This window comes from Pongo pygmaeus, chromosome 20 (genome assembly GCF_028885625.2).
Source record: "Pongo pygmaeus isolate AG05252 chromosome 20, NHGRI_mPonPyg2-v2.0_pri, whole genome shotgun sequence".
NCBI classification, from domain to species: Eukaryota; Metazoa; Chordata; class Mammalia; order Primates; family Hominidae; genus Pongo; species Pongo pygmaeus.
Window position 1 is genome coordinate 18,182,039 of NC_072393.2, and position 12,962 is coordinate 18,195,000.

Here is a 12,962-nt window from a genome sequence, read left to right on the forward strand (position 1 = left end):
ATAATGTCCAGGTTACAGGCTTGTGGGGGGGTCATCAACTGAGCCCTGCCTGGGCGCTCAATAAACGTTGATCGCTCCTTACCCCTTACCACTGAGTCTCAGGGCGAAAGAGTGTCGCCTGTCTCTTTAAATTATGCAAATAGACTGCGGGTGGCGTAAGGGGGGGGTTGGGGGGAATATAAAAAGGATCCTGGTCTTAGGCTGGACCAATCAGCGCGCTGGGCTGGCGGAGCAGGCCGCCCAAATGGCCCAATGGGGGACCGCGCGGGATCAGAGCCCGCCCTGCCTCCTGGCGCCGTCGCGGGGGTGGGGACTTTCTAGGCCACGCCCCGGGGGCGGAGCCCGCCGGCAGCCGCGCCGCAGCCGCGGAGGGAGGGGCGGGGCGGGCTCGGGTGTCAGCGACCAAGCCGCAGGTGGCGGCGAGCGCGGGGCTCGGCCCGAGCTCAGGAGGTGAGTGTTGCCCCCCGGAACCCCCTGGGATAACCTGGCCCGCGCAGCCTCCCACGCGCACCGTGCCCTGCAGCCCCGGCGGCTGCGGAGGGCAAAGGCGCGTCGGAACGCGAGGGATGGAGAGCAGGGGGTTGGGGCTACGCGGTGGGCGCCCCGGCTTCCCCCCCAAGTGGTAATTGGGGGTCCGCAGGCGGAAATGGGGACCGCTCCCCAAATCCCCCGTCTCCTGGCCTAGAACACAGCGTGCACGGGGGCAGCGGCGACGCGAGACCCCTCCCCAAATTCTTTTATTCTAAGCCTAGATCTGGGTTCTGGGGCTGCAAAGATGGGGGCGCCGCTCCCCTTCCAGCCTGGAACCCTGGGCGGTGGCTGAGATGGGGACCACCCCCAAATTCCCTCTTCCCAGCTCCGGCCTGCAGACCACCGGGGACCGAGACGAGGGACCCCTTCCCTTTTCCTCCACTGTGAACCCCTATCCAGGCCTGGTGGCTGGAGGAGCCGGGGGGTCACCTGGCCCCTCCTCTAATCTGCCCCATCCCAGTCTGCCACCTCAAGGATGGGGTGGGGGGCGTTTCACTGGCATCTTCTATGGGGACCCCAAGGTTGGAATTTTGGGGAGGAGGTCAGTGTGGGGTCTCCTGCCTGGCACGGTTTATCCAGGCCAGGCCTTGAAGGGCCTGGAGCCTGGACTTGGGGGGGGTCCCTCTTTTACTGAGGGGCGGGGTGTACAGCTAGCATCTGTTCCTGGGGATTAAAATAAATCGAGGTAAATTAGGATCTTGCCAGAGGCTGGCTGTGAGTGGGGTGCGGAGGAGGCTTGGGGGGTGGGGGGGGCCCTCCATCTGCCCTGGATCCCCCGAGTCACCTGCCCCAGCTGCACTGGGGACCAGGAGGCAGTGTCGAATGGACCTGCTTCACTGGTGACCTTGGGCAGGTGACAGCACCTTTCTGAACCTCGGTTTCTTCTTCTGAAAATTGAGGTTGGGAGCTTCGGACCCTGCATTTTACAGATTCTTAACTCACCCAGCCCACATTTTGTCCAATGGTGATTCACTCTTTTGCTTAACATGTGGGTGGTTTGGGGTCAAGACAGCATTGGGTTTGGAGACCCTCCCACAGTGCCTTGCTATCCTCTCAGCCTCAGTTTACTGCACTGCAAAATGGGTTGATGATGACACTCTGATATTGGGGCTGAGGGCATGGGGGCAGGGAGTAAAACATAGGACCAAGCTGCAATCGCTGGGACGGGGCATCGCCACCCTGGTCTCACCAGTGGGGCCACCTAGGGCACACCCTGACCCACATACCATCACCCACGCCAGGGGCGAACCTGTTCTCGGGTGAGGTCCTGGGCAGGAGGGGTGGGAGTTGCCAGGCCAGCTCATCCCCTGTCCCTTGAAGCGCCCTCCCAGCGGTGGGCACGGGGCTGGGAGTCTGACACCTCTAGGTTTGAATTTGCCTCTACCTGTGTGTGTGTTTTTCTCTTGGTGCCTTTGTTTGTTCTTCTGTGAAATGGGCTGAATTCCTCTGGGAAGATCAGAGGAGTCTGTGGGAGGAGAAAGCTCTGTAAATACAGACATGATTATTATAATATTAATGACAGTATTAGTGCTCTGTAAATCGGGTCACAGCTGACCAGGAGGAGGGAGGGGAAGGGGGAGTCTACCAAGGGCATTGCCTGAGGAGACTCCAGCACCTGGGAAAATTAGGTACACAGTAGGCATTCAATAGATGTTTGCCAAATGAAGTGAGGAAGAGGGAGGAGACCCATGGGAAGGACAGAAAATTCCTGAGAATCCCTGGCTCAAATTCCCACTTGGCGGCCCGAGTCATTGTGTGACCTGGGGCACGTGCCTCAGTTTCCCCATCGTGGTGCTGGTTGAGATAAGATACTGCCTTGAGGTGCAGTGGCGAGAATCAAGCCAGATTGTCTTAAGTGATCGCAGCCCAGGTGGCGAGGCCAAGAGGGGAGACATGACATAGGGAATCATTGAAACAGCATGGTACCTGCTTGAACCAAGTGACTGGTCCTTGGGAAGGATGAGAAAACCCTTGCTACTGGCCCTACTGTACATACACGGGTCCAAGAGAGAGAGAAATGTGAGATCCTGTTTCCCAGGATCCTGGAAGCCAGATCCTGGAAGGTCAGGAGTGGCCCAAGGTCACCAGGCAAGACGTCAGCGGCTCCGGACACCCAGCCAGGCACCACTCGATTCCCAGGATGGGAGCTCGGGTCTTGCCTTTGTTGCTGATGTGGTTCCTGCTTTGTTTTATCTGTTCTGGGGCTGCTCACATGTCTCAGCCCCAGGTTTGCAAGACTTGGTGCCGGGAAGGCAGGATGGGGACCTCTGAGTCAGCTGGCAATGTGCTGTGTGACCTTGGGCAAGTCTCCGGCCATCTCTGGGCTTAGTGCTGGTGCTGTACAGGCTGGGAGACTTGGGTTCTAGCAGGGCTGACTTCTCCATCAGACGCAAAATGCCCAATATCTCAGGCTCACAGCGCTTTTAGGGGTCCCTAGGTTGATGTTTTCACTTCTTTTAAAATCCAAAGGGGAAAAAAATGAACTTTTGGGTTGAAGGAAACATTTTTGTGTATAATATTAATATATTTGTCTTTATGTCAATGTAGTTGTAAAATATAGTTTTGTTTTGTTTTGTTTTTGAGACAGAGTCTCTCTCTGTCGCCCAGGCTGGAGTGCAGTGACTCGATCTCCTCTCACTGCAACCTCCATCTCCCAGGTTCAAGCGATTCTCCTGCCTCAGCCTCCTGAGTAGCTGGGATTACAGGCATATGCCACCCCACCCAGCTAACTTTTGTATTTTTAGTAGAGATGGGGTTTCACCATGTTGCCCAGGCTGTTCTCGAACTCCTGGGCTCAAGCAATCCACCTGCCTCGGCCTCCCAAAGTGCTGGGATTCCAGGCATCAGCCACCACCTAAAATATAATTTTAAATTTCTTTTGTAGTGAAGGAAAGGGCTCATGAATGCAAAAATGTCTTCCCCTTTCTTTCTTTTTTTTTTTGAGATGGAGTCTCGCTGTCGCCAGGCTGGAGTGCAGTGGCGCGATCTCGGCTCACTGCAACCTCTGGCTCACTGCAACCTCTGCCTCCCGGGTTCAAGTGATTCTCCTGCCTCAGCCTCCCGAGTAGCTGGGACTACAGGCACGAGTCACCATGCCCGGCTAATTTCTGTATTTTTAGTAGAGACGGGGTTTCACCATGTTGGCCAGGATAGTCTCGATCTCTTGACCTTGTGATCCGCCCACCTTGGCCTCCCAAAGTGCTGAGATTACAGGCGTGAGCCACCGTGCCTGGCCATGTCTTCTTCTTTGTGAGCGCATTTCCCTCTCTGAGCCTCAGTTTGCCCAGTCTGTGAAGTGGGTATCGGCCCACCTCGGGATGGCGAGATGTTGAATGCCTGAGCCAGGGTTGGTGCTCAGTTATTTCCCAACTGCCATGATTAATATTTGTTTGATAAGAACAGCTCTATGTTCAGGCTGGGGGGCTCCAGGTTCAAGCGCCTCTTGTTTACTCACCCATGGCCTGTGTGGTTCCAGGGAGGTCCCACGGGTGCTGATCGGGGCGGGAGGAAAGGTGGCGGTTGGATGGTAGGCGGGGCGGGGTGAGCTTCCTGTCCCCCCCCCATGCACACAAGCCTCCAACTTGGTGCTGACGGAAGTGGCCTCGTGGCTGTCTCCTGGCGCCTGCCCCATCAGACAGGGGCCCCATCCCACTCTCTACCCTGTCCGGTGAGTTTGAGCCCTGGCCAGTAGATACCCATCATCTCGCCTGGCCCCCTCAGGAACAGAGGGGAGGCCCCCCTGCCCGGAGCCTGGGTTTCAGGAGAAGTAGCAGGTGTCACTTCCTGGGCTGGCCAAAGCCTTCATGGGGCCACCCGTTGCCCTGCCCCCCGTCCCCCATTCCAGCTGTGAGTGGTGGTTTGGGATGGGGGGGCGGCAGGGGGGGCTTGGAAACCCAGAGAGCCACGCGTGATGGTTTCAAACAGGAGGTCATTGGCAGACAGACCAGGGGCAAAATCACAGTCAGCCGGGACCAATGACTGATCTCTCTGTGCCTCGGTTTCCTTCATAAAGTTGGGGTTGCCTCTGAGGGCATGGCATGAAGATTGGATGAGCAGATGTGTGTGAATAGTTGGGTACAGGGTCGCACACATACTGGTGCTCCGTGTGTATCTGTCTGCCAGAGGTGGGGTGAGGCAATCTAATTGAAACTGTAAAAACAGTAGTGAGATTCTTGGTTTCTGGGGAACTTGGGCTCCTTGGTTCTTGGGATCTTCTAGAACAATGTTGGCCGTAGGAATTTCTCATCTGTGCCATCCAATACAGCAGCCACCAGCCCCCATGTGGCTACTGAGCCTTGGAAGAGAGGCTGGCACAGCTGAGGAGCTGGGCATATAATTGTATGTATGTATGTATATATTTATTTATTTAATTATTATTTTTTTAAGACAGAATCTCACTCTTTCAACCAGGTTGGAGTGCAGTGGGGCAATCTTGGCTCACTACAACCTCCGCCTCCCAGGTTCAAGCGATTCTCCTGCCTCATCCTCCCAAGTAGCTGGGACTACAGGTTTGTACCAACACGCCCTGCTGATTTTTGTATTTTTTGGTAGAGATGGGGTTTCACCATGTTGGCCAGGCTGGTCTCGAGCTCCTGACCTCAAGTGATCCACCCACCTCAGCCTCCCAAAGTGCTGGGATTACAGGCGTGAACCACTGTGCCCAGCCAGTTGTATTTAATTTTACTTGATTTAACATTAATACAAAAATTAATACAACAGTTAAGGCCGGGGTTGTGGCTCATGGCTATAATCCCAGCACTTTGGGGGTCCCAGGCAGGAGGATGGCTTGAGCTCAGGAGTTCAAGACTGGCCTGGGCCACACTAGTGAGACCTAGTCTCTACAAAAAAAAAAAAAATTTTTATTTTTAATTAGTTGGGCATGTAGTCCCAGCTACTCGGGTGGCTGAGACGGGAGGATCACTTGAGCCTGGGAAGTCGAGGCTGCCGTGAGCTGTGATCGTGCCACTGCACACTCCAGCCTGGGTAACAGAGCAAGACCCTGTCTCCAAAAAAAATTAAAAAAACTTAATACAAAAATTATTCAGGCGTGAGCCTGTAGTCTCAGCTACTCGGGAGGCTGCTATTCAAGGCTCCCTTGAGCCTGGGAGGTTGAGGCTTCAGTGAGCTATGATCGCACCACTGCACTCCAGCCTGGGCAACAGAGCGAGACCCTGTCTCCGGAAAAAAAAAAAAAAATTAAGTCACCACCTGGGGCTAGTGGTTCCCATGCCAGTCAGCACAGCTCTAAGAGATTGGGAGATGCTTAGGGTTCTGGTCATGGACAGGAGCTAAGAAATGATACGGAAATTTAGGGCTTTTCCCCTAGGGATGTCAGTGTAGCATGCTCACCACCCTACCCCTGCCACCAAACTAGGTTTCCTAAGGGGCTGTGGTGGGGACTGAAGTTTTTCAGGGGCCCTGTCATTAACCAGTGCAGGGTTGGGAATGTTTGTTGAAACAAATAATTCCTTGCCCAGTGAACTCCTATTCATGCTTTAAAACCCTAACTCCCATGAGCCCTCCTTTAGTCTAGGCTCTTTTGGACCTTGTCCCTCCATCTGGCCCAACCCTGACCATGCAGGATGGGGATATCTGTGTCCAGCTCTGTCTCTCTAGACTGGGGACTCCTGCAGGGCCAGGCCCGGGGCTGAATCAACTCAGGGACCCTGACATTGTTCTAGTCTGGGTGAGCAAGTGGGAGGTCTTGGGTGACTCACAGAAGTCCCAGGATTGGAGGCTCAACGATAATGGGTCCAATTAAACTAACTTTCTTTCTTTCTTTTTTTTTGAGACAGGGTCTTTCTCTGTCACCCAGGCTGGAGTGCAGTGGGGCCATCTCAGCTCACTGCAACCTCTGCCTCCCAGGTTCAAGCGATTCTCCTGTCTCAGCCTCCCAAGTAGCTGGGATTACAGGTGCCCGCCACCACACCTGGCTAATTTTTGTATTTTTAGTAGAGACAGGGTTTCACTACTTTGGCCAGGCTGGTCTCAAACTCCTGACCTCAAGTGATCTGCCCGCCTCGGTCCCCCAAAGTGCTGGGATTACAGGCGTAAGCCACCACTCCTAGCCTAAACTAACTTTCAAGATTAGGTAAACTGAGGCACAGAGAGGGGCAGCCTTGCCCAAGGTCTTGCTCAGTCCTTTCCCGGGGAGGCCCCGGGAGTTTCCCCATCCTGTGGTCACGGGTCCCTGTCACTCCTGCCACTGTGCCTACCAGGCTCCCAGCTGCTACCGAGCTGCCTGTGGGGTCATGAATTATGCATGAGGCCTGCAGGCTCCAGTGACAAGCCTGGCCTCTAGAACATGCCAAGGACACTGCCTGTCCGTCCCCTGCCGGGCGGCCTGACCCAGCCTCTTGTGCAGAGACACCTGGGGCTCCCCGGCAAGATCCCTTCTAAGCATTCCTTCTTATTTTGCAGATGGGGAAACTGAGGCACGGAGCTGGACAGTAACTCAGACACCAGGTGAACATTGGCTTTTGAGGGCAGGGTTGGGACTCGTGGGGGCAGCAATGCCAGCTGGGTCATCACAGTGAGGAGTGAGCTCTGACTCCCAGGAGGGTACATAAGGTGGGGACTGTCCTAGAGGAATTCAGAAGACCCCAAGGGACCCTCAGGGACACTTCAGGGACCCCCAACCCCCATGTGGCTGATCACAGCCCCTGCATCTATTTCTCTTCAAACCCTTTTCCTGCAGGAGCCGCCTGGAGTGGAGCTGAGAGCTCAGGTCTGGGCTCAGCCAGTCCAGAGTGCAAATCTACTGTCCCTTCCTAGCTGTGTGATCTTGGCAAGTGACTTCCCCTCTGGGGGAGGGGAGGGCTCAGTTTTCCCATCTGTGAAGTGGATCAGAGCTTTCCTGTCAAGGTTAGGGGTCATCCAGCACTGCTCCTACCCACTGCTATGAACTCTTATACATACCTAAAAACCCCACATTCCATGCCCCCTCCTCCAATCTAGACTCCCTCAGCTCTTGTTCCTCCACCTAGTCCAGTTCTGACTCTGTGGAATTGGGGGCATCTGTGTCTTGTTCTGTCCCCCTCTACTGGAGCTACTTGGGACCAGCACTGGGGCTGAATTATCTCAGGGGTCCTGGCACGCTCTTAGCATTGGAGCTTTCAGTTCCTCCTTCATCCTTTCTCTCCTTCCTCTACAGGGAGGGATTTTCCCCCCACCAAGCCCACACTGGCAATGACTCTGTAGCTCAAACTTGCCTCTCTCTTCAGACAGGCACTGGACGGGGCCTGCAGGGGTCTCCACAGAGACCATCAGGATGTCGTATTTTGGGGAGCATTTTTGGGTAAGACCCACTCTTATTTTGGTGGGGGATGCTGTCAGGGCTGTGGGGACTTTTATGGAGATGGGGGGACTGGGTGGGTTGTGGGTACAGCCTTGGACAGGTAGAGGGTCTGCAAGGGATGGAAGTTAAAGTGGGAAGAGTCAGGCTGGGTTTGAATCCACACCCACCCCAGACCTCACAGGCCTTACAACCTTGGGCAAATCATAGCTTGTGTCATAGGGAGACCAAGGCCCAGAGTGGGAGCGTCTAGGCAACCTGAAGTTGCCCCATGAAAAAGTGCAGAGTCAGTGCTCAAACCCAGGGCCAAACTGAACTTCCAGGACCCAGGGTCATTCCAGCCAGGGAATTTCCACCCCCTTCCCATCTTGGAGAATTGGGGGGTTTTCCTGACCTGGCCTCTCATGGCCTGTGCACCCCTCCACTGTCCAGGCTGGAGATCACCTACTGTAGCCCAAGGGCTGCTGAGTGAGACAGAGTTGTTTCCATTCATTCATTTCCTCTCTCCCTGCCACTGTGACCTCATCCCCTGCCAGCCCAAGAAGATGCTGGGGCCTCCAAGAGAATCCATCCCAGCCCCAGCCCCAGCCCCAAGGGAGGAGTCCCCAGTCTGGGGGACCCAGAGCCAGCTTAGACACCTTCAGCCCTGCAGGACCAGGGCTGAACCCAGCCTTGGGGGTCCTAGAGTGGGAACCAGGACACAGAATCGTGTTTGCTGTGAGAAAGCCTGGGCAAAAGACCAGAGATGTGACATTGAGTGGCAAGTTCAGGGAACAGGGACTCCTCCTGCAGAGCCAAGCTAACAGGGTGCCACAGAGGATGGGTGAACAGCGGAGGGCCCAGGAGTCAGGGAAGGACCAGGTCAGAAAGCCCCTTCCCCAGTTGCAAGCCCTGAGCTTGCAGTTAGGAAGCCTGTTGCTAGGCGACTGGTTGCCCCTGGCAACAAGCCCCACTCCTGCCCTTGCTCCCTCCCCAGCTGGGGCTCCTCTTGAAAGCACTTGCTTTCTTAAAGAGGCCGCACTCCCTTGCCACCTGCAGGGGTGTGTCCTCCGCCCTCTCTCCAAAGGTCAGACTCCCCGATTTGCCCCTGAAAGGCTGTGTGACCCCAGTGAGGGGCTACCCCTTTCTGAGCTCCTGTTAGTACTGCTGTGTAATGGAGGTGACCGTTTGAGGATCAAAAGTCACCTGCATTTTGGAACCCCGACAGTGGCACCTACATTTATTTTAAATCCTTTTTAATTGCGTGAGGCGTGCAGGCTCGCTGCAGAAAATTCAGATCAGCAAAGAGAAAATAGAAACCGCCCCCGACTTCCCCACCCCACCCAAAGATATCCTGGTAGAGAATGGTTAAGAGCTTTGAGTTCAGGATTCGAATTGACTCTGCTGGAAGCCCTTGAGCAAATGACTTTGCCTGCCTGAACCTCTGTTTCCCCATCTGGGAAAAGGGGATGAAATTCCTGCACCGCCACTCCCACCCCATGCACCCCACACAGCCCCAGACTCAGGGAGGCCTCCTGTGACATCTGTCATCAGTTGCTAGTATTGAAGCCGCCACAGAAGCCTGGTTCTTTGCTGGGTGATGCTGGGGCCCTGATGGCTCAAAGGAGGCTCTCATCAGGGGAGATTAAGCCAGACAGGGATGCCCCAGTCTCATTGCGCCAGGGCAGGGCCGAAGCATAAAGTGTACTAGGGAGCCATGGGGGAAGTGTGAGCAGGAGAGGGACATAAACAAGGTCTGTTACAAAGACCACACTCTTGGCCGGGCGCAGTGGCTCATGCCTGTAATCCCAGCATTTTGGGAGGCCAAGGGAGGCGGATCACCTGAGGTCAGGAGTTGGAGAACAGCTTGGCCAACATGGCAAAACCCCATCTCTACTAAAAATACAAAAATTAGCCGGGCATAGTAGCGTGAGCCTGTAGTCCCAGCTACTCGAGAGGCTAAGGCAGGAGAATCGCTTGAACCCGGGAGGTGGAAGTTGCAGTGAGATCGTGCCACTGCACTCCAGCCTGCGTGACGGAGTGAGACTCTGTCCAAAAAAAAAAAATAATAATAAGACCACACTTTGGCTGGCACAGAGGCAAGTCTGAAGTCTAGAAGTTCTGGTGGGAGAAACAGACCTGAGACAGCCCCTCTGAGGACCCTCGGCTGCCAGCCCAGTCCAAGGGAGGCAGACGCCACTGGGGGTTTGCCAGGTCTGGGAAGCGGGCCAGCAGTTGGCTCTGAGTCAGACCCAGATGCTGGCCTGGGCGGTGGTGCCTGGTGCAGCCTCACCCGAGGATCTCCTGGGGCCAGCACTGTGCCAGCCTCATCCCAGCAAGACCCTTGGGAGTTGGGTGTTGTTGTTGTCCCCACTTGTCACACAAGGAAGGAAACTGAGGCCAGAGAGGCGAAGTCACCAACCCAAAGTGACCCTGTGCGTATAAGGAGATTGGACACTTGAACTTTGAAAGTACAATTCCAAACACAAGAAGAGAGAAAATATAGGCGGAGCGCGGTAGCTCACGTCTGTAATCCAAACACTTTGAGAGGCTGAGATGGCGGATCGCCTGAGCCCAGGACTTTGAGACCAGCCTGGGCAACATAGCAAGACCCCGTCTCTACTAAAAATACAAAAAATTAGCTGGGTGTGGTGGCACACACCTGTGGTCCCAGCTACTTCGGAGGCTGAGGTGGGAGGATCGCTTGAGCCTGGGAGGCAGAGGTTTTAGTGAGCCAAGATCATACCACTGGACTCCAGCCTGGGCGACAGAGCGAGACCCTGTCTCAAAAAAAAAAAAAAAAGCCAGGTGTGGTGGCTCACACCTGTAATCCCAGCACTTTGGGAGGCCGAGGCAGGCGGATCACAAGGTCAGGAGATCGAGACCATCCTGGCTAATACGGTGAAACCCCGTCTCTACTAAAAATACAAAAAATTAGCCGGGCGTGGTGGTGGGCACCTGTAGTCTCAGCTATTCAGGAGGCTGAGGCAGGAGAATGGCGTGAACCCTGGAGGCAGAGCTAGTGAGCCAAGATCGCATCACTGCACTCCAACCTGGGTAACAGAGTGAGACTCCGTCTTAAAAAAAAAAAAAGAGAAAATATATTCCTGGCGAGCTGGAGGGAGCAACAGTGAAGTGGGGGAGGGGGTTGAGCAGGGTTAGGGAAGTTTCTAGAGCAGGTGGCAATGATCCTTGGGAAGTGGAAGGATGTGGATGGGTGGAAGGAGATGCAAGCTGGAGAGCTGATGGCGGGAATAGCCTGGACAAAATGTGATGGTGGAAAGGCACTGCCTGTCTTTGCTATTTGCTGTTTTGTGGGTGAGGCTAGGAAGAAGCTAGGAGATGAGGCTGGAGCGGCAATTCCAGGCCATGGACTTGGACTTCAGCATCTGGTGGGCAATAGGGACCCATTGATGATTCTAGAATGAAGTGTGACCATTGGGAGATTTGGGCTTGAGTCTGACCTGGGTCTGCCCCAGTCTTGGCTTCGGTTTCTCCATTGGTGCAGCAGGAAACGTTATCTAGCAGTGACTTCTGGCTTTAACCTTCAAGCTTCTGGCCAAGCGTGGTGGCTCACGCCTGTAATCCCAGCACTTTGGGAGGCTGAGATGGGAGGATTGCTTGAGTCCAGGAGTTCGAGACCAACCTTGGTAACATAGTAAGGCCCTGTCTCTACTAAAAATAAAAAAAATTAGCCAGGCATGGTGTCACATGCCTGTGGTCCCAGCTACTTGGGAGGCTGGGGTGGGAGGATCTCTTGAGCCCAGGAATTTGAGGCTGCGGTGAGCCATGATTGTGCTGCTGCACTCCAGCTGGGGAGACAGAGCGAGACCCTGTCTCAAACATAGAAAAGTATATTTAACATTCAAGCTTCCAGGTACCTGGGAGGGTGAACCCGCTAAGTTGGAGGAGGGCACGGGAAACTACCATTTATGGAAAACCCGCCAAATGCTGCCAGAGGGATGGCTTCACTGATGTGTGTTGGGACTTAAATGGCATCAGATCCCTCCACAAGCCTTCTCTTCCAGTGTTATTACAAGACCTGATATGGTGCTAAAATGTCCCCAGTTCCCTCAGACCCCAGCTGATCACCTTTTTTTTTGAGACAGAGTCTTGCTCTGTCAGCCAGGCTGGAGTGTAGTGGCGGGATCTCAGCTCACTGCAACCTCTGCCTCCCTGCTTCAAGCGATTCTCCTGCCTCAGCCTCCTGAGTACTTGGGACTACAGGCGCCCACTGCCACGTCTGGCTAATTTTTGTATTTTTAGTAGAGATGGGGTTTCACCATGTTGGCCAGTCTGGTCTTGAACTCTTGACCTCGAGTGATTTGCCCGCCTCAGCCTCCCGAAGTGCTGGGATTACAGGCGTGAGACACCACACCCATCTAGTCATTGATTTTAAAGTTGTAATGGTGAGTTTTAAGTCCAAATCTAAAGGTGTCCAATCCCAACAGCGGGCACAGAGGACCAGGTCTCCAAGGGGTGGAGAGAAGCGGGATCAGAAGGTGTGTATGAGGCTGGGCGTGGTGGTTCACGCCTGTAATCCCGGTACTTTGGGAGGCCGAGGGAGGCAGATCAGTTGAGGTCAGGAGTTCAAGACCAGCTTGACCAACATGGTGAAACCCTGTCTATACTAAAAATACAAAAATCAGCCAGGTGTGGTGGCGCATGCCTTTAAAAAAAAAAAATCCTCATGTTTAATCTATATTGGTCTTGCTTGTAGCCTCTTCCTCAGTTCTATTCATGTTGTTTATTATTTTTTGTTTTCTGTAGATGGTCATATAATCTGGTCTCAATTATTTTTCTTATCTTACTGCATTTGCCAACACCTCTACATCGGCATTAAATATTAGCCATTATTTGAGGCATTCCTGCCTCATCCTGAAATATGTTGTGTCTCCTGTTTTGCCATCTTTTTTTTTTTTTGCATCGGAGGCCAGAGTCTTGCTATGTCACCCAGGCTGGAGTGCAATGGCACGATCTCAGCTCACTACAACCTCTGCCTCCCAGGTTCAAGTGATTCTCCTGCCTCAACCTCCGAGTAGCTGGGGTTATAGGCATGTTCCACCACGCCTGGCTAATTTTTGTATTTTTAGTAGAGACGGGGTTTCACCATGTTGGCCAGTCTGGTCTCGAACTCCTGACCTCAGATAATCTGCCT

The 12,962-nt window shown here is 54.1% G+C and overlaps 1 protein-coding gene across 3 annotated transcripts in view; it reads left to right on the plus strand.

The window, feature by feature from the left end:
• Positions 1-379: 379 nt before the first annotated feature.
• Positions 380-12,962, plus strand: part of FCHO1 (FCH and mu domain containing endocytic adaptor 1) — a 41,247-nt gene continuing 28,664 nt past the window's right edge. The window contains exons 1-4 of one of the 3 annotated variants that reach the window (XM_054465981.2): positions 380-450; positions 6,952-6,996; positions 7,229-7,395; positions 7,755-7,828. In XM_054465981.2, the coding sequence (XP_054321956.1) occupies positions 7,802-7,828 (27 nt within the window). In that variant the 5' untranslated portion in view covers positions 380-450; positions 6,952-6,996; positions 7,229-7,395; positions 7,755-7,801. The other 2 variants (XM_054465982.2, XM_063658163.1) reach the window with 2 other exon arrangements.